Source organism: Aspergillus caelatus (assembly GCF_009193585.1).
Source record: "Aspergillus caelatus strain CBS 763.97 unplaced genomic scaffold BDV27scaffold_59, whole genome shotgun sequence".
NCBI lineage: Eukaryota > Fungi > Ascomycota > Eurotiomycetes > Eurotiales > Aspergillaceae > Aspergillus > Aspergillus caelatus.
Window position 1 is genome coordinate 83,128 of NW_022475322.1, and position 18,142 is coordinate 101,269.

Below are 18,142 nucleotides of genomic sequence, written 5' to 3' on the forward strand. Positions count from 1 at the left end.
TGTGGCTTAGATATGGACTTCTCTATAATGACATATACGACGCTGCGATATAAACATTAACACTATTAGAGTCCTTGAAACTTTAATATAACCAAAAAAAACAATCCAGGCACATCCAATCATCTCCGCCTCCTTGATATAACCAGACACAACGCTGCAAATATATTATTACTAAGAAACAAGTACCAGCGCGGTTATACTAGCAACACTGGACGAAAATCACGATTACGCATCGCTTCCCTATTCATAATTCCATGAACGTAAGTCTCTCCGATGAATGTCCGGCTTTCACATTCCATTTTCGAGGAATTCGAACCTAGAGGCTCCCTTCTCAGGGACCCTTCCGACGGTCGACGGAGGACAAAAGGTGTCCGTGCATTAGCAAACAGCCAGACTTCATCTCCGGGTTGTACACCCAGAGGCCCGAGACCTATATAGCCTTCTTTGGTCAGGAACAGGCACCTAGACCTGTTGTAGCGCCTCAAAAGAATGTCAAACTCCCCTAGCTGACCATAGTTAATAGGCCTAAGTTGCAGGTCCTTCTGCACTCGTTTCCGCATCTCCCGTATTTGTTTCAAGTCCGCTTGTCCTGGTGCTACTTGTCCCTGCCCTGGCTCCAGGAGCCCCAGCAGTTCACAGAACCTATGCAGTAATTTCTGGGACATCTGCGTTTGTTCCGGGAGTTTACATTCTTGATTCAGGAGCTTCTGGCTTACTTTCAGAAGCCCTTGCTTTTGTTCCTTGAGCCCCTGCTCTAATTTCAGGAGCCTCTGCTTTAGTTCTTCGTGTCCCTGCGCTATAATCAGGGGTACCTGTATGTCTCTCCGGAGTGCCTCCACCATCTGTATGTGCTCCGACACACACCTCAGGAGACCCTGCTTATGTTTCTTGAGCTCCTTCTTTCTTTTATGGAGCTCCTTAACCGAGGGCATAGTGTCCCGTGGGCTAGACTTGCGCAGTTTCGCGATTATCGATTCCAATTGAGGATCCGTCTCACTCTGACATAGTTTCCCTGTGATAAAGTCTCGGAAGGCCTTACGCGCAACCTTTTTATCCTGGCCTTGTTTACCAGCGGTTAATGTTTGCCGCAGGGCATCCACGTGGCTGTCTTCTTCCGAGTATCTGGGATTCAAACTCTGTATGAATTCCAGCCAGGCCAGTACCTCGGACACCTGTACATCACCCTTGCTTTTGGCCGGCTCTATTGCTATAACACTGTCCACTATATGCCCACTCACACACAAAATTCTGGGGTCTGGGTGGGAAATAATTGCTGGGCTGTTAGGTATGTATGAGGCTGCTCTAAATTCCCGGGACCAGATGCGGCAGGTTGTGAGATGCGCGCTGAAGTTTGGGGTCCAGGACGGAAGTTTGGCTTTGTAATCCTGGAATTCAGGGTGAGGATTTGGCGTGTCCTGAACATAGGATAGCCCCTCCAGGGGCTCGAAAGCATAGCATTCGGTAGTGTGTAGATCCTGGATTTCCTCGGGTGAGCCTTGAATGAATAAGTGACCATATTGAACAAAAAGCTTGTCAATAGGTATCGTGTAATCTACAATAATCCCCTGGTCCTGTGGATCTGGGCAAGCAATCCCTACTAGCGCGAAGACCTTGTCTCTCGGATCGCGGGACTGGGACCACCAACTTAACCTTCCTAGGTTTTGGAGGCTTAGACTTCGCCCCCAGGAACCATTCGGAGCCCCCTTGTTTAGTGCTAAAGCATTCTTCAAGACGAACTCCCGCTCTCTTGCGTATTTAGAGGCTCTAAAGCTGATATCAGCAAGCATGAGCGCTTCGATGCCGTGCACCCCTGCGAAACGTGCACTCTCAAAGAGAGCAGTACCGTTTACAATCGGATGGCTAACTTGCATTTGCTTCCCCACAGAAGGAATACAGCATAGCACGCCTAATATAATACTTGTGGGCATCGGGTCAATTGTGACTGAGCCACAAACGATCACAGCACGCTTCGCCAGCGTCAGCTCCTGGATGACCCAGGCTCGGGACCACCAAGTCCTCGCCATAAGCTTCTCCACAGCCAGTGCATTGCGTATATGCTGAGGACTGTAGCGTTTTTCCATGGAGTTTTCTACACTCAACTCTGTGGGCTCCAAATATCTCGTCTCAGTCAACATTACCCAGGGGATGAAATTATCATTAAGGAGGACCTTCAGTGCAGGAGGGCTGTGCTCGTCTTCCATACCGAGCCACACAACAACAGGCATGGCCTTGCTATATATATCCGACATCATAGCGACCTGCTTATTGCGCTCAGCCGTATCTTTCTGATTGATCGAAATAGCATCAACCCACATCGGCCTCTGTGCTGAGAGTCGCAGACCTCTCGGTAGGGCTTTTCCGCCAAGGTCTTTGCCGATGGACGTGATCAACGCAACCACCTCACCCTCGACGTTGTCCAACGGCGTTTCCCCTTCTTGTGTCCGCGCATGGATGTCCGCGCCATGATAGACCAGTAGCTCTGCGAGGTCCAAATTCCGGGTGTCCCTTGAAAGTGCGTAATGGAGTGCCGTCTTTCCCTGTTTATCTTGTGCCTCTGTCTTGGCACCAAGGGCGAGCAAAGCCTCTGCCAGATCGATCCTTCTATCTATGACAGCGCGCATTAATGGGGTCCGTCCATGTGCGTCTAACCCAGCCGCAAGAGTTTCGGCGGCCTCTTTCCTGATAATCGCGTTGATCTGCTGCTGTTGATGCAAGAACTCCCAGAGGTTCCGTCCAATCTCATATTCACGACCGTTGACTATCACTGGCTGTTGATTATTCTCATCCTCGTACGCTCTTGATCTTGGGTCCTCTGGAGGGAATGGCGATCCCCAGGTATACGACAGTGCCTCATAGTGCGGGGCATCCCGCAGATCCACCGTGCACAGCGATAGCTGGAGCAGCGGCTCACCTTTGGTCAGGGGAGGACAGGTAGCATCATCCTGAGGGACAAAGGATACCAAGCGGATGCAGGTTGGCTCTGGCAAAAGGTCATATTCAAATCGTTCTGACATGATGGTCTCTTCGTATGACTGCACGCATGGGTGGGAATCCTCGTAGCCTTGCCTTCGTATACAGCCTTGTGTAGAAGATCTTCCACAATAAATAAGGCGGTCAGCTCCTTCGGTGGTCATATGACGCCTGACGCTTTTGCAGAGGCCAAGACGCGAAGGAAAGTAGTACGAACTTTCCATAATTTCTGCTCTGATTAAATATTCAAGGTGGACGTTACCAACTGCTTCTACTGTAAGATTTTACTACACCCAGATAACTAATTTTGCTACGATACATTGAATTGTAAGTACTGTATCCTATGTATCCTATTAGTCTCTTAGCCTTTCATTAAACATCCAAACATCCTCAAGGGTTGTCTGCTATGCCCCGGGGTTCAATAGTTCACCTTGTTGATAGTTATGGCCTGTGGTAAATGTAAGTAGCAATTTCTCACAGTCCTTTACACTTTATATTGTACTAGGTATCTCAAGATGTATTTTATGTGATGCTGTCCTGACTAAATTTATATTATTGAACTATCCTTAGAAATATCAATCGATAGGATAATAGTTCCGGATAAATTACTGGTTGGGGTCGTATATGGTTGAGCCGGTCTCCCTACTGACAACACTCTGAAAGAACGACTCGAGACTGGTGCCCTTCTGAAAATTTGGAAATAGCTTCCAGAAATCCAGATACCCGAGGTATTCTGCATACTCGGGTGTGTTATCTCCTCGTACACACCAAGAGATGCGATACTCCCCCATGTTATAATTGGCACAATCCATAATATTATCTGGATGCATCATTTTATGAGGACTTTCCTCCAGTCTCTTTCGGCAAGCTTTGATGATCTCGTATATTTCCGCCACAGACACCTAGAGAAACAAGAGAATTAGTCCATCATGCGATATAAAGTGATATGTTGCTTCGTTAACAATTTTCATTGGCAACATACGTAGTTCTTCTCCGGTTCTTCGCCCGTGACTCTGGCCATAGTATCCCAGATTCCATTCATACTAAGCACCTCGGTGTATGCAAACACGTGCTTGTTGATAGTCCTAGGATCCGCCACAATCTGCGCAACGTACTTGCCAATATCCGCTATATCAGTCATGGCAAATTTCTGATTTCCATCCTCCACAATCCGATGATCAATATAGCGCATGTGGGCCTTATCTGACCTGCCGGACGGGACCTTAGGAACAAAAACGGAATACCAGCAGCCGACATCGATAATAGTATAGGGTAGGCGAGCCCGTTGGATTGCGCCGAGGATTTCAAGTTTCTGTCAGTCTTGTTAAATTAAGACGGCTATAGCAGCACCTCAAGAACGAATACAAACATGATCTTTGATCCAGTGGACGCCCCTAGGGCATGGTCCTACCCATTCCGAAGGAACAAACCGTTTCACCCCTGCCTCCTTTGCTGCTTCGATCCAAGGAAGCTGCAAGTCGAGGTGTTCCCAGGTGATACAAGAGATAAGAACATCGATATTCTTTAACTGCTCAACAAGCTTTTGGCAGGGACCGCTTAGATCGTAGCCGACAATACAAACACCCTTTGTTTTGAGCCTTTGGTTTGCCTGGCTATTGACAGAGGACTCTCGGGTGAAAGATGTGACGGTCTATACAATATGGGTTAGCACAGCTTAGGAAACAAGGGCAAAGTACAGGTAGAGTACGAAAGCCACTGGTGAAGATAGTAGACCATTCACCACGGTCTGGCCTGTGTTGCCGGTTGCGCCGATAACGCCCACAGTTATTGCAGTCATTTTTGAGAGAAATCCAATATCGTTGTGATGCAGATGAAAAGATAGGTTTTGGAAAGGACAATTTTTTTGAGTTATATAAGTTTCACTAAAAAGAAATTCACATCCCACAGCCAGTGGACCTCAATTATGATTAATACAATTCAGCGGTATTATCTTCTTTTTCAGACTCAGACTGAGTGAGGCTTTGGCTGAAGTATCAGTTTTCGTCCGAGCCAAACGTCGTGCTCCAGCCAGAAACCTTCCTCGTCCGAAGTTTATTTTCGTCCGAGCCGAAGACAAGATCAATTCGGACGAATTTTGCGCTAGCAGGCAGCAACTCGGACGAAGAGGAAAGTTCTTCGTCTAAAGTCATTTCGTCCAGTAGGTGGGTTCTTGTTTATTATTCTTGTGTGACTCAGATTGAGTCAGTAGTAGTCGTATTGAGGTCCACCAGAGACAGACATTCCTAGGGGTCAAGGCAACACATCTCCTTCCTTTCTTTCATCTTTTCTTCCGTTACTCTACAGAAGTTATTATAGCCAGGTCACTGGTAATACGTGCTTTTCTTTATATACTACGCTGGGTACACTCGGTAGATAGCAATGTTCTAGGCATTTTTACTAGCGGGTTTACTTCATTTGGCACGATGAAAAGCGGCGGGGTCTGGAGGCAACTGGAGAGACTGACCCGGCTCAGAGACACATATTGGTGGTAGATGACAAGATGAACTAGGTAATTTCGAATTATCAATACATCTTGTATTTGCTATACTTAGGTACCCAAAATTACGGAAGTTGGTACGATTCAGCCTCATGGTGAATATAGTATTATTAAGAAATGCAATGTATCCCACTACCAGCACAAATTCAACGCTCACTCGTCCATTAGGAAAAGCCCCATCGCTTTCAAGCTTCAAAACACAGAGTATATCAGAAGATGATCGGCACACAACGGCCATTAATGTCCTCGCCACAAGGAGTGTCCTTCTCGGAGATATCGCAATTCGCTCCGCATGTCTCAGTGTTGAACAGCTTATCATCGCAGTTCCCAAGTCCGAGGGTCTTAAATCCGTCCCAGAGCACAGACTCGTCGCTCGAGACATATCCAGCACACCGGTCGTTCAACCCAGTCTTATACCGGCATTCGGACGTGTGCTTAGAGTCCTTCAAGATCAAGTCTGCTTCCCATCCGGCGTTGTGGTTCCAAACATAGCCCTTGTGACCATCCTCAGTAAGATGGACTTCGTAGCGATCGTCTTCGCCACATTTGAATTCCCATTTAGTTTCTCCGCTGACGAACCGTTTCGCTTCTCCATCGGAACATTTGAGGTCGTAGTTATCGTAGATCTTAATGCCCATGCGGTCACCAACGACGATATCATTGCTGAGGTACGCGTGGACTCGAATACAGGCTTCGGTACCAGCAGCAAAGGCAAGAAGACCACAGCCCAGTGTTGTTGCGAACTTCATGATGATTTGTCAAATGGAAAATAAGCAAGACGTGCTATTGGTAGAGGAGAGGGCAAGGCTGCTGAAGATAAAAATTAATCGTAAACCCACTTTTTGGCGGGGCAGTACATCGCAACTTTATAGATGTTCAGCCATACACAGGTTTGTGATCCCCAACATCACTGGAGCGAAGCTGAACTTCTGATTTAGGCATATGTTGCGTTGAATTGTCGCTTAAACACAGCTCGATCTGATAGTCAATATTACCCAGACATTAGGAATCTTCAGCTTGTGCACTTGAGCGAGGCAGAATTCTATTTTCATTCACTTGGCGCCAAGGGCGGTTTCCTGGCCTCAAATACAGAGTAGGCTGTGGTTGGCTTGGAAGAAGTTTCCTCTCCTTTACGATGATTTAGGCCCCCAGCATGGGCGGCCGCAGTCGCTTGGCGAACAGACGCTGGTTCAAATGGGCTGTGCGGATGTGATGCATGTACGGGATATTTAGAAACCCTCAATCTATCTGCATATCGTTCGCGAGGGGCCAGGGTAAATGAGGATCAACCCAACCAACCAACCTTGTATCTAGGTCCAATCTATTATAGGGGGCTGTGAAGAAGCCGAAGTTTAGAGCGCTGTTCTTGTGCCATAGTTTTCGTAGTTTGAAACTTACATGTCAGATTACCAAGAAACCTGACTCACTATGATTCTTCCCATTAAAATATGTGATTGGTATATGATTCTCCTGATTATTACCGTTAGAGTGAGTTATATAGATATTAGAAAGTAAACAAAAATTTACAGTAGCAAGCTCTGATAGGAAGATGAAGGAATGGATGGCCATGCAATGGTGCGGAGTTGAGGTACCCGTGGGTAACCCTACTGATTCCCCGAGCCCTAGCTACGGGCCTAAACCAATACCTCAGGCGTCCTACTTTGCCAACTCATGCTACAGAGTGCGTATATAATTAATTGATACTCAATAGTTATGATTATTTAGGGAGTTTGTCATACTAGACGGGCATTGTCCCTCATGCACTACGCCTAATATGACGATATGCGCGACCCATTGGCTTGTTTCCGATATTAGGATATATTAACTACATGGATTGGCTGTTAGGTGCAACCTCAATCCCCCGATTTCGGGTCCCAGCGCTACATATCCATTGGTTTAGGCAGAGATATACCGGGTGGAACGCATTCCTTGCAGTAATGTTCCTTTTATACCAGGAAAAACCCTTCGCCAACCGAGGGCTAAATCTTCTACGAGACAATACTCATAGGTCCTGTCTATTACCAAATTATCCCATTCTATAATGTATCCCTTTTCATTGGATCAAAGACCACACTCAAAAATTCAAAAGTCCCAAAAACAATACCTAAATCCAAACGACCCCACCTGTATAACTCCATAAACAGCCATTCCCTCTAACACATAGACGCCCGATTCCCATACGAAACCCGAAACTCTGTAGTCTGAACTACCCCATCTTTAGCGCCGTACATGATTGCCGAAAAGCCGTCCATAGACCTTGGTCTGCTGGTAACGGTATTCGTCCTGGTTTGTCGTTGAGTTTCCTCGACATTACTAAAATCATTTAAGGCCTGTCGCGCACCACTTCCTTTTGTGTATCGATCATCGAGCTCGTGTTCATAGGCGCGTCTATTCGTGAGACCGGTGCTGCCGAAGTAGACTTTGAATAGGGATCGCATTGCCGGGACCGAGGCACAGATGAGAGACATGTTAATTTCGAGGCAGGTGGTGAGTTCGGCAGCGGACCAGTTCCTAAACGTAACATTGAAAATGTGAGATGGTAATGCCAGGTATGTGCAAGAGATATCCAAGTGTGGACAAACCATTGGAAGTCTCTTGATCTTAGGGCGATCACTGTCGTGACCTGTCTTGCGATCGATGCGCAGATGGTTAGGATACCAATGCCGAAGGCGATTATTAAGCCGACTATTCTTTTTCAGTATTCTTGCCCGTCTATCTTGGAGAAATTTCCATGCTCACTCTTGCGGCGATTGTTCGTTTGCAATTTCTTCACGATTGGGATGGGGAGTAGCGCCAGTAAGATATCCGTCGTAACGTGGAATGCACCGTTGAAGTAGTTGAAGCTCATCATGTCGAGGCATCCTTTGGGGAATTCGGGTTTCCATAATACGGATATAGGTTCACAGATAAAGGATGCCACCTAAATGTGTTAGTTGACGAATATATTTATCGATGAGTTTATCGAACGACACTGGTGTGAACGTACAAGAGTCGCAGCAACTCCATGACTAAGTATAACCGCTCCAACCCCGTAAAGGAACCTAATATGGGTTGTATTGGAAGCCAATCGTAGATATAATGCGACCATGCTACCTTTCGCTAGCCTAAGTATTCGGTTCATGTCAACGTAAGCCGGGGCCAAAGATTGTGGTTGTGCATGGAGGGTTGAGATATGTATAGTACCCGAGACTGAGAAAGTAGAGAACTTGCGATATCCACGCCCACTGAGATGAAAGTTAACGTCACGTCCGAAGTATAGTAGTTGAAGCCATTGAAAGTAACGGACCTTTCGCGTACATTCGTGCTGTTTCGGGGTCAACTCCATAAGGTGACGGCCAATCCCGCATTCGTACATTGGCGGCACGGTTGCCAACTCGCCGATCGACACAAGCTACAACATCCCAATATAAAGCATCATCAGCCAATAGAAATGAATAGTTAAAGATAGGCTTACCGAAGCTAAAATGATCAAGATGTCGTCGGGACCAAGCTTGCCCAGCAAGAACTGCCTCGCATATAACCTACGCAATCATCTCAGCTACGTTAGTGATGTTGGTTCATCTCATCCCACCCACTAGAGACCACACACCTCATGCCAATCATAATCATGGCAACCCCAAATGTTACATAGCTTCCAATCTGGAGGTCTTGCTGTGACCCAGGCTGAATGGTGACCATTCTGGGCAACAGAGCATCACATTAAGCTGAAGAGTGCAGTTAGCTCCACAAGTAAAGTCAAGCCTTATAGATCTCCGCACGTGGGTGCTGCATGACTTTATGTGACGGCAATAAAGTCGGACAGGGTCCGGTTTAGCTTCTTAATGTGGGTTAACAAGCGCAGATATGCCCATTTAGACCCTGTCGTCCGTTTCTTGAACTGTGGGCCATACGCACTTAGGGACCCTACACTATACCTGGAATATATAAAAGACATCAGATAGATTAAACTAGGGCCCACTATCCAAGTTTACGCTATCGGGTTGAACCCGTGCCTGGTACAGCCCCTCTTGTGTATTCTTCAACCTCGGCCAAACCTACATCATCACAGTATCGCATCCGACGAAGAGCGAGTAGACTCGCGACAATTTAAATTTACCATCTTAAAATTCACCCATCGGAGTTTCTCAAGCAATCCGGTCGATTCCACATCAATTAGACGCTAGGCGTTGGAGACAGGATTTAGGGTTATCTTCACGTTGTCCCTTGCCACGTGGGGTCCAATGTCCTTCGGGATCTAAAACTTCCTAAGGATTTGGAGGGTGGGCTACTGAAAGATCAGGAACTTCAAAACCTCCTTATTAAACTTTAAGAATCCAAGACGGTGACGTGGTCAAAAGAGTCGATTCGGAGCTCGATCCATCACCGACACCGTGGCGATCGTTGCCAAACCATAGTCTTGCTGGAGGACTATGAGACGGTGAAAGTGTGGGAACTTCGGAAATTCGTAGGGGTTTTTATTATCGGCTAATCCGTAGAATGTTCCACTGAATAAGCTAATCAGGGGAAAGTCTAACGTGATTCATGCTCATGGTCAAGCCTCAGTCAGTTATGGGTCCTCTGCAGCCAAGATTTGAGGATACACGGCGTACACAGTATTTGTAACCCCACCTACCATATACACAGTTTTTCCATAGGTTATATCTATATCTATACAAGATCTACACGCTCAAGGCAGGAGGATCAATCCTACAGACACAGCCTCACGAACGGTGTTCCTCTACTCCATTCATGCAACCTTTTGTCAGATGTTTGTGGCTTGCCCACCCGGGCCAAATATTGCGAAGCCTCGGAGTAAATACTACTAGTAGCGTCCGTGGTCCACAATCAGATGACTACTATACTCCGTATATCGAGTCGCATGCAGTATTAAAGAAGCAAACATTACCTCCTTCCTATGGTGTGCACAGGCTAATCTCTCAATTCGGCTTTCTAAAAGAGGGCATGCTGCAAGGCTGTCCGTTAAACGGCTACGATTTTCCTCTTCCGGGGGGTGGTTGATCCAGGACGAAACAAGTGGTACGCGTCTTGCATCCTAAATTATCGTGTTAGCCATGCTCTAGACGAGCAATCGGGCCATTACGAACCAATAAACGAATCTTGGCTTTTTCGACGGAAGGTTCCTTGCGGAACCTTAACTTATACTTAGCTATTATTTGATTAGTAGACGCTATCGGGGCGACCGAGGTAATACTTCTATATCCTTTCTCCGGATTTATGTTTTGGTTTCCTGTTATGCCCCATTGGAATCAAATACTGCGAGCTTGATGATCAGATATGACTTCAGACTTACGGGTGTAGTTAGAACTACCGCGGGCAGACACGATGTATCAGGTTTCGAGGTGGTTGCTGAAAACGAGCTGGAATTCGGAACGAATGCTTCCACGAGGGTAAGGAATAGCGTGGTGGAGGGGGGAAACTACGGAGTAATTTTCACCGGATTTTCTCCGTCGACGAGGCATGCAAAAAAGAACCCACGAAAGAAGAAAAACAAAAAAGAAACGACCGAGACGCGACTCGAACGCGCAACCACTGCCACATTCCGGAACCGGAAGGCAGCGCGCTACCATTGCGCCACCCGGCCGCTTGTTGAGATTTGGTCTTCTCTTTTTGCTCTATAAGCCAACAAGTAATATTGTAATTCCGCAGCCATCGTTTTTCGTTGACCATTTCGAAATCGAGTATCCTTGAGAGAGTCGCTTCATTATCATATTTAGAGATATTTTATTCAGTCAATGACATTTCCAAACACTCTTTATTACGTGTAGGTAGGTTTTAAGTTTGCTTTTGCATTTTGTTGTGGCCAGTCTGTTAAGGACTGAAGATATATAGTTGGTTATATATATTGTAGCCCTAAGTGCTACTTGTCTTAGTAGCAAAAGTATCTTTATATTTTCTTAGTCTCCCTTGAGCCTATAGCTATGCCTTACTACATTGATACTTAGAGCTTGATAGCGTCTAACGTACAATTACAGAGTAGCAAGTGACGATGCTGAGTATGAAAACAGAATAAAGCCGAACAGATGGCTGCAGCAGCCTATTCATACCTAGGTGGCCAGCGCCTCTGGACTAATAGATTTACGAGCTGACGCCCTACGCTAGTCCAGAATAGGAAAAATACAAGATATTAAATGGAGATCTGTATGGAAGATTGAGAATAAATTAGCTCTTGAATCCCATTGTAAGTTGCATCGAACAAACCACGCTCCCTGCACAGGACACAGTCATGCAGTCCTTCACCCCTATGGGAATTCCTATGTATAGGAACTTGGGAGGACCAGGCCGCTCCGAGGTATGGCCACCTCTTAGTTAAACCCTGATCGTCGTTGGCTGACAGACCTTCCCAGATATATTGTCATCTATGTGGAGTGAGCTTCAATATCGCTCGCAGCCGCAAGGCCGACGAGCCAGATACTGCTGAATGGGACTATAATGGAGAGCGCCTGCCATACGAAATCAACTGGGCGGAGTGTGCTGAACAAGGTTGTAGCTTTGCTGTTTTAACTGAAAGACTCAGCAGTATAAAAATAAAGTATAAGCGTCGTGATGATCCCAAATATGTTCCCGAGGAAGAGACTATGTACGAGCCTTACGAGTATGACTCTGACTACGAGAGTGGCGATATTGATGATCCCCAGAACGACAACGGGGAAGAAAACCATGAACAGGATGTAGACCATCAGTGGTATAGTGAGTGGTGCTCAACATTATTGCCACTTACCCCCCCTAGAGAAGAACCTGTTCGCATTACAGGCCCAGCCGAGAAGGAGCATGTCATCTCACCAGTGCCCGAGAACGGCGAAGTGCCCGAAAGCTCTAGATGGGACCCGGTGGAGCATATTCCCGGTCCTACATGCAGGCAGGTGAATGCATACAGTGGGCGAAGAATCTCCCTCGAAGAAATGAGAGGCTGCCGAGCCGTGCAGTGCCTTATCAATAAGAAAGCCGCTGCTGGATGGGGCCCTGACGGATTTGATCAAGACTGGGAGCTCTCAGGGGACTATTTCTTGTCTGGTGTCCGCGACGGAATGCCATCACGCGGGGGCGGCTCTCCGAGGCTCTTTCCATCGAGAGGAGGAGTGACGAAGCCGCTAGTTGAAAATATAAACCCTCATGTGAGTCTTGCAGTTCGCTCATTTACACATACCACAACACTGTCACTACGTAGATGGCTCCTAGCCCCTCTCGTTCAGGAGCCCCATGGTTGCACGCCAGTATTTACATCATAATATCACAATGCTTACCCCCCTTTAGGATTATGATACAGGCCCAGACCTCTATGGCATGCCTTTCCATCCCCGGTGCTTCGACATTTATTCTCGTCTAGCAAAGCGGAAATTCAACCATCTCAATCTCGCCGGACTGATGAAGTGACGGAACGCAGAGTTTTCATATGAGGAATTCCCCATGTTTCCTCGTGTGGGCGACGTTACAGACGCCCAGCAGGAACTCTGGTTTCACACGGTCGGGCATGAATACCTGGCTGCGAATCCAGACTATATCCCAAAGCTACCTGCTATTCTCCTAGCCACAATCAAAGAGGATGAAAATTTCAGCCCACACAATGGTGCATTCGATTTGTCTCAAGTGACCGAACGCCATGCCATATCGGTCGTGCCGGTGCAAGACTCGACCGATCCGTTCTTATCATGGCCGTATGATATACAACTCATGATGGTTGATTTTCTTAGATCTCGTGATATAGCGAGTCTGAGACTTGCTTCGAGAGTGTTCCGACAACTCCCGGTATCCCTATGGTATCGTCTGCTCCGCGAAGAACTGCCCTGGCTGTGGGAAACGTGGGATGAAAATGAATGTGACCACACACCTTCGATCTGGACGACGATCACTGCGAACGATATCAAGGAGACTTTTAGCACACGGGAGCTCTACAATGAAGTACTCGAAGAAGAGTATGATAAAGGCGAGCTCGATCCGGTGGTCTTCGATATCATGGCTCCTCCTTGGTCTCCAACGGTACCGCACCAAATAAAATTGCCGAGAGGAAAGACAAATTGGTATGAAGTTTACTCTGCGATTACGCGGAATTGGGATGAGCTCAAAGGCTTGAAAAATCGCCGGCGAATTTGGAAGGACGTTGAAGAGATTATTCGACACGTCAAAAAGTATCAGGGGTGATCCTGTATGTTAATCGACTGCATGTTGTGATGGTTTAAATGATTCTTCCATACCTATGCGGTTAGTCTAACCTATTTAGGTATAGCTCAACAACAAGCCCTGAGGAGTGTTTTTTTTTTTTTTTTTTTTGGAAATCTCTGCGCTCTGCAACTGCCTTATTTATATTCATTCACTCTGGACGATCTGCAGAAGTCAATCGACCAGGTGCAAAGGTCAATAGGCATTAAAAAGCTGAATAATTCACTTTCCAACCTTCCTCCAAGCGGATCCTTTCCGCATTGCTGTATTGGTAGTAGAATTGACCCAAATACCAACACAAGTCTTACAGAGAGTCTGGCATTGTATCAATCAATGATAACTTCACATCTTATCATCAACAAACATTAGAAACACCCAAGTGCCACTAAGTGTTTGCATTTTCCTCAAGCAATATTTTGCAAGTTTCCTGAGATAGTGAGCCTCGACCGGTATGCAAGGGCCCGGAAACAACGATGGCGCCCAGCCGTACGCAACCATGGCTGGGAAGCTGGACTCTAAACTCCTTCAAGCCCTCAATGTGATGGGATTTGAGTACATGACACCTGTCCAACATCGTGTTTTAACAGAGCTTCCAAACTGGCGCAGTGACTGCCTGGTCCAGGCCAAAACTGGCACAGGAAAAACACTCGCCTTTTTGCTACCTACGTTACACTGTTTACTCCAAGGTCATTCGGCACCACCAAGAGGTCAGGTCGCTATCTTGATCATTACGCCGACACGAGAGCTTGCCCAGCAAATTGCAAAGTCATGCGATCAGCTTACATCGCAACTCGCGACGCCTCGTGAGTGCCACATTGCAGTGGGTGGAACGGCTCGGGCATCTGCCCTGTCGCGTTTTATGAAAGGGGAACCGTCCATCCTTGTAGCAACCCCGGGACGACTAAAAGATTACCTGTCCGAACCCTCTACTGCTGAAAAGTTGTCTAACATTCAAACATTGATTTTGGACGAAGCCGACACGATGCTTGAGAGCGGCTTTCTAGCTGATGTGAAGAGAATCCTCCAACTAATTCCACCAAAGAGCACTGGCTGGCAAGGTATGTGCTTCTCAGCCACTGTTCCACCCAAAGTCAAGGATGTGGTCAGTGTTGTGTTGAAGCCAGGTTACACGAGCATTTCGACTATTGAGAAGAATGAAGTGCCAACGCATGAGAGAGTACCCCAGTACCACGTGTTGATGCCGTCCGTGGCAGACACCTTTACTACACTCGTTTCCCTGCTCAATCTGGAAATCAAGAACAGCTCTAAAATCATTGTCTTCGGGGTCACTGCAAACATGGTTGCTCTTTTCGCCGCAGCCTTCTCTCAGGGCTTGACTCCTCTGAAGGTGTTTGAAATTCATTCCAGGCTCAGCCAGAGCGCTCGGACGAAAACCACGGCTCTATTCAAGGAGGCCGCAACCGGAATCATGTTCGCCTCGGATGTTATTGGTCGTGGCATGGATTTCCCTAATGTCGACCTAGTCATCCAGGTCGGTCTGCCATCAAATGGCGAACAGTACGTGCATCGTGTCGGTCGTACAGCCCGTGCTGGCAATGATGGCCGCGCTATCATCCTCCTCACAGAAGCCGAGTCTTTCTTCATGAAGGTCAATCGTCACTTGCCCATTCAGCCTCATCCTCAGACTGACGCGATCAATGCGGGCGCTCCCTCGTGCGCCAATGCCGTCACTCAGGCCATGTACAGCATTGGTGAAGACACAAAGCAACGCGCTTACTCGTCCTACATAGGTTTCTTTGCTGGATCGGGTCTTCTGAAGCAGCTCCGTATGGATAAACCCGGCCTTGTTCAACTCGCGAATGAGTTGGCCATAAAAGGCATGGGATGTCCTGAACCCCCACCAATGGATAAAAAGATCGTTGGCAAGATGGGTTTGAAGGGTGTACCTGGCTTCAATTATGCAAGTGGAAATGATTTGAATGGGGACCGTCCTGCTAGACCACGTGGTCGTCCTGGGAACAAGACTCGTGATGTATTAAGTCCCGGGGCTGGTCAAGGGGACCGTAGAGGTTCGGTCTCCAAGAATCGTGGAGGACGTCGCGGTGGAGGGCGTGGCGGGCGCGGCGGGCGTGGAGGAAAGCCAAGAGCAGCATAAGTTTCTTAACGCTAGCGATTCGCTGTGCCTTTTCTTCTGTCCTTGTATTTGCATATCGGCAAGCATGATTCCCTAAAGACATTATAATACAATTCCAGTCGACTGTTGTTTCCTTCTGCACAATCTCCTTTCATGACGAAGTCTCTAACCTGGTAAAGCTAAGTAACATCTCTGCAACTCTTCCCGACCCGTATTGTTGCAAACAGTGCTACTAGGGGTCATTTTTTGGCGTCAATTCCACAGGTCCTTGAAACTTGGCTTAACTTATACCTTTGTATCAGACATATTGGGATGCTAATTTATCTCATCAGCACTCAAAAGCAATTCTGCTTCTTCCAGGCGTCCAGATTTTGCACGCACATAAGTTCATACGTCCATCCGGACATCTATTTGTACTGTCACAGTACATGGAACATGACACTCTTTTATCACTTAGCTAGCGATGTGTCTTCAGGCCATAAAAGGCTATCCCACATTAGGCCAAATTCAGAAAGTGGTGGCTGTGACACATCATTTCTCGCAGCTGGACCCTGAGGGGGTGGATCGTCGCAATATGGAAAGAGACAGTTCGATGCGGGTAGCGACATTAGTCCCGCTTCCTGTCTCAAGCTTGCAATCCATTTAGGATTATCGGCATATGTCTGATCAAAAGGGTCATTGCTTCCGTATGCTATCTCACGAGCTTTGTCTTGAACCATCTCGTCAGTAACATCATTACCCACGGCGGCCTGCTCACGTATATAAACGATAAGATCGCGTCTGAGATTAACATAGCGGCTTAGGGCATTGGGAACATCATTGATGAAAGGCAGGACTTCGTTGGCCCCCGTAGCAAGAGCATCGGTTGTTTTCCATGGGTCCATCGTTTGCCGCTCATGCCCTACAAGGTAGGGAGGCATGGCATTTTCCACTAATTTGGTAACATGAGGCTCGAACCCCCAGCAACCCTTCCATTGGATCATATCCGCACCCTTCTTGAAGTGGTCTGCGACATGATCTACCCTTTCCGGCCATGTCTCAAATCTTGCTTCGCAGAATCCACAACGAGACTTAATGACCGTTAGAGAGTCTCGCCACTGTTCCATCGAAGGATGATAGTCGACATTGTGGGTCAGCCTAAGGTGCTGTCGAAGATGATCCTTTCGAGTAAATGTTCGTTGCTCTGATGATTTCTCTCGACAGGCGAGGTAGCCATGAATTTCGAGATGATTGAAGTCCACGTCTGGGGCCTGGCAAAATACACAGATGTGGGTACCATCCACTTCGATGAGCCCGCCTTGAGGTGCGCAAATCCATCGATCCACCGGTAAGTGTAGCGCCTTCTCATGTCGCTGCCAGTCGTACTTAGTATTGAAGGTATCGGAACAGAACGTGCATTGATACGGTCGTTGACCCTTCGACTTCCGTTTGTTCCAGGCCTCGTTCGGGTGTGTAGGCTTCCGGCGTCGACGACGGGGTCTTGTATTAATACTAGGGGTGGGTGGTCTTTGCGAAGTTCGATTCGACCGATTGAACGAGATGTCAGAGCCAGAAGACTGACTGTGTTCGTAGCTGCTGATCGAAGGAGCCCCTACAACGAACGAAGCGCTTGAGCTGTTGCTCGACACAGCATCCCTATGAGCCGGATATGTGACGCCGGCATCGGAAGTATATGGAATATCTTCCAAGGCTCGCAGGATGTCGGATGTCGCAGCAGGTTCGCTTTCCGGGGGCGAGTTCTGCCAGCGCTCAAGAGGTGATAGCAGATAATTGTCGGCGAGGTGTGCCTGTGTTGTAGGTTCACTACCGGCTATTCTGCGGCGACGTGCATTGGTGAACCAGTTCGATATCTGAGTTACATCTAAACCCGTCCCATGCCCCAGCTGCTCCTTTTCTTGCTCGGTAGGATACGGATAGTCCTGGTGTTGGTCGAGCCATGATAGCAATATACTCACTGCAGTAGTGGAAAATCGTCGGTTCTTTCTCCTAGTCCGTCTTCTGCTGCTGTACACTATGTTCGTACTGACGGTAGGCTCTTGTTGAAGGCTCTCACATGACGAGCTTATGTGTGGATATCTTTCAGATATTACATCTGAACCTATTCTTTCAGAGAGCCCAGAATAATCGAACGTCGGCAAGTCAAGGAAATCCCCACTCAAGAGGTCTTGGTAGCGATGATTTAAATCCCCATAAGACCCAAACAGCCCCATCGGTAGCTGTGCTTGTATACTTGATCTATGAGATGACGCCTCAGGCTGTAGCTCGTCGAATGAGGCATGACTTGAAGGCCGCTCAGAATGCGCGACTATGTCTTCTTGAAACAGTCTGTAATCTGTATCACTAGCCAGGACATCGTCCGAGCTTAGAGGTGGGAGCGATAAAACGTCTTCGCAGTATTTGGGAGCATCGCTGTGAGCGTGCTCCAT

The 18,142-nt window shown here is 47.4% G+C and overlaps 7 protein-coding genes and 1 non-coding gene across 8 annotated transcripts; 2 read left to right on the top strand and 6 right to left on the bottom strand.

Moving 5' to 3' along the window:
* Positions 1 to 50: 50 nt before the first annotated feature.
* BDV27DRAFT_171230 (heterokaryon incompatibility protein-domain-containing protein) lies at positions 51 to 3,014 on the bottom strand (the record flags this gene model as incomplete). Its single annotated transcript, XM_032075548.1, has 4 exons — positions 51 to 610; positions 689 to 749; positions 813 to 1,199; positions 1,239 to 3,014. The coding sequence occupies 4 exons, from the start codon at positions 3,012 to 3,014 to the stop codon at positions 195 to 197; spliced, it is 2,640 nt and encodes an 879-aa protein (XP_031929044.1). The 3' UTR covers positions 51 to 194.
* Positions 3,015 to 3,575: 561 nt separating this feature from the next.
* BDV27DRAFT_171232 (aromatic alcohol reductase) lies at positions 3,576 to 4,768 on the bottom strand (the record flags this gene model as incomplete). Its single annotated transcript, XM_032075549.1, has 4 exons — positions 3,576 to 3,872; positions 3,953 to 4,282; positions 4,340 to 4,621; positions 4,679 to 4,768. 4 exons carry the CDS (start codon positions 4,766 to 4,768, stop codon positions 3,576 to 3,578), a joined length of 999 nt encoding a protein of 332 aa, XP_031929045.1.
* A 908-nt stretch (positions 4,769 to 5,676) lies between these two features.
* BDV27DRAFT_156396 (uncharacterized protein) lies at positions 5,677 to 6,216 on the bottom strand (the record flags this gene model as incomplete). Its single annotated transcript, XM_032072329.1, has 1 exon — positions 5,677 to 6,216. One exon carries the CDS (start codon positions 6,214 to 6,216, stop codon positions 5,677 to 5,679), a length of 540 nt encoding a protein of 179 aa, XP_031929046.1.
* Positions 6,217 to 7,549: 1,333 nt separating this feature from the next.
* Positions 7,550 to 9,145, bottom strand: BDV27DRAFT_171233 (uncharacterized protein; the record flags this gene model as incomplete). Its single annotated transcript, XM_032075550.1, has 8 exons — positions 7,550 to 7,978; positions 8,050 to 8,152; positions 8,207 to 8,387; positions 8,454 to 8,571; positions 8,651 to 8,691; positions 8,754 to 8,858; positions 8,922 to 8,988; positions 9,057 to 9,145. The coding sequence occupies 8 exons, from the start codon at positions 9,143 to 9,145 to the stop codon at positions 7,621 to 7,623; spliced, it is 1,062 nt and encodes a 353-aa protein (XP_031929047.1). The 3' UTR covers positions 7,550 to 7,620.
* A 1,821-nt stretch (positions 9,146 to 10,966) lies between these two features.
* On the bottom strand, positions 10,967 to 11,048 carry BDV27DRAFT_t76. Its single transcript has one exon. It is a non-coding gene; the product is annotated as a tRNA-Arg (tRNA).
* Positions 11,049 to 11,690: 642 nt separating this feature from the next.
* BDV27DRAFT_171235 (uncharacterized protein) lies at positions 11,691 to 13,603 on the top strand (the record flags this gene model as incomplete). Its single annotated transcript, XM_032075551.1, has 4 exons — positions 11,691 to 11,756; positions 11,812 to 12,579; positions 12,719 to 12,785; positions 12,849 to 13,603. 4 exons carry the CDS (start codon positions 11,691 to 11,693, stop codon positions 13,601 to 13,603), a joined length of 1,656 nt encoding a protein of 551 aa, XP_031929048.1.
* A 514-nt stretch (positions 13,604 to 14,117) lies between these two features.
* Positions 14,118 to 15,923, top strand: BDV27DRAFT_171237 (DEAD/DEAH box helicase; the record flags this gene model as incomplete). Its single annotated transcript, XM_032075552.1, has 1 exon — positions 14,118 to 15,923. The coding sequence occupies one exon, from the start codon at positions 14,118 to 14,120 to the stop codon at positions 15,735 to 15,737; it is 1,620 nt and encodes a 539-aa protein (XP_031929049.1). The 3' UTR covers positions 15,738 to 15,923.
* A 45-nt stretch (positions 15,924 to 15,968) lies between these two features.
* Positions 15,969 to 18,142, bottom strand: BDV27DRAFT_144016 (uncharacterized protein; the record flags this gene model as incomplete). Its single annotated transcript, XM_032070193.1, has 4 exons — positions 15,969 to 15,990; positions 16,212 to 17,635; positions 17,672 to 17,727; positions 17,770 to 18,142. The coding sequence occupies 4 exons, from the start codon at positions 18,140 to 18,142 to the stop codon at positions 15,969 to 15,971; spliced, it is 1,875 nt and encodes a 624-aa protein (XP_031929050.1).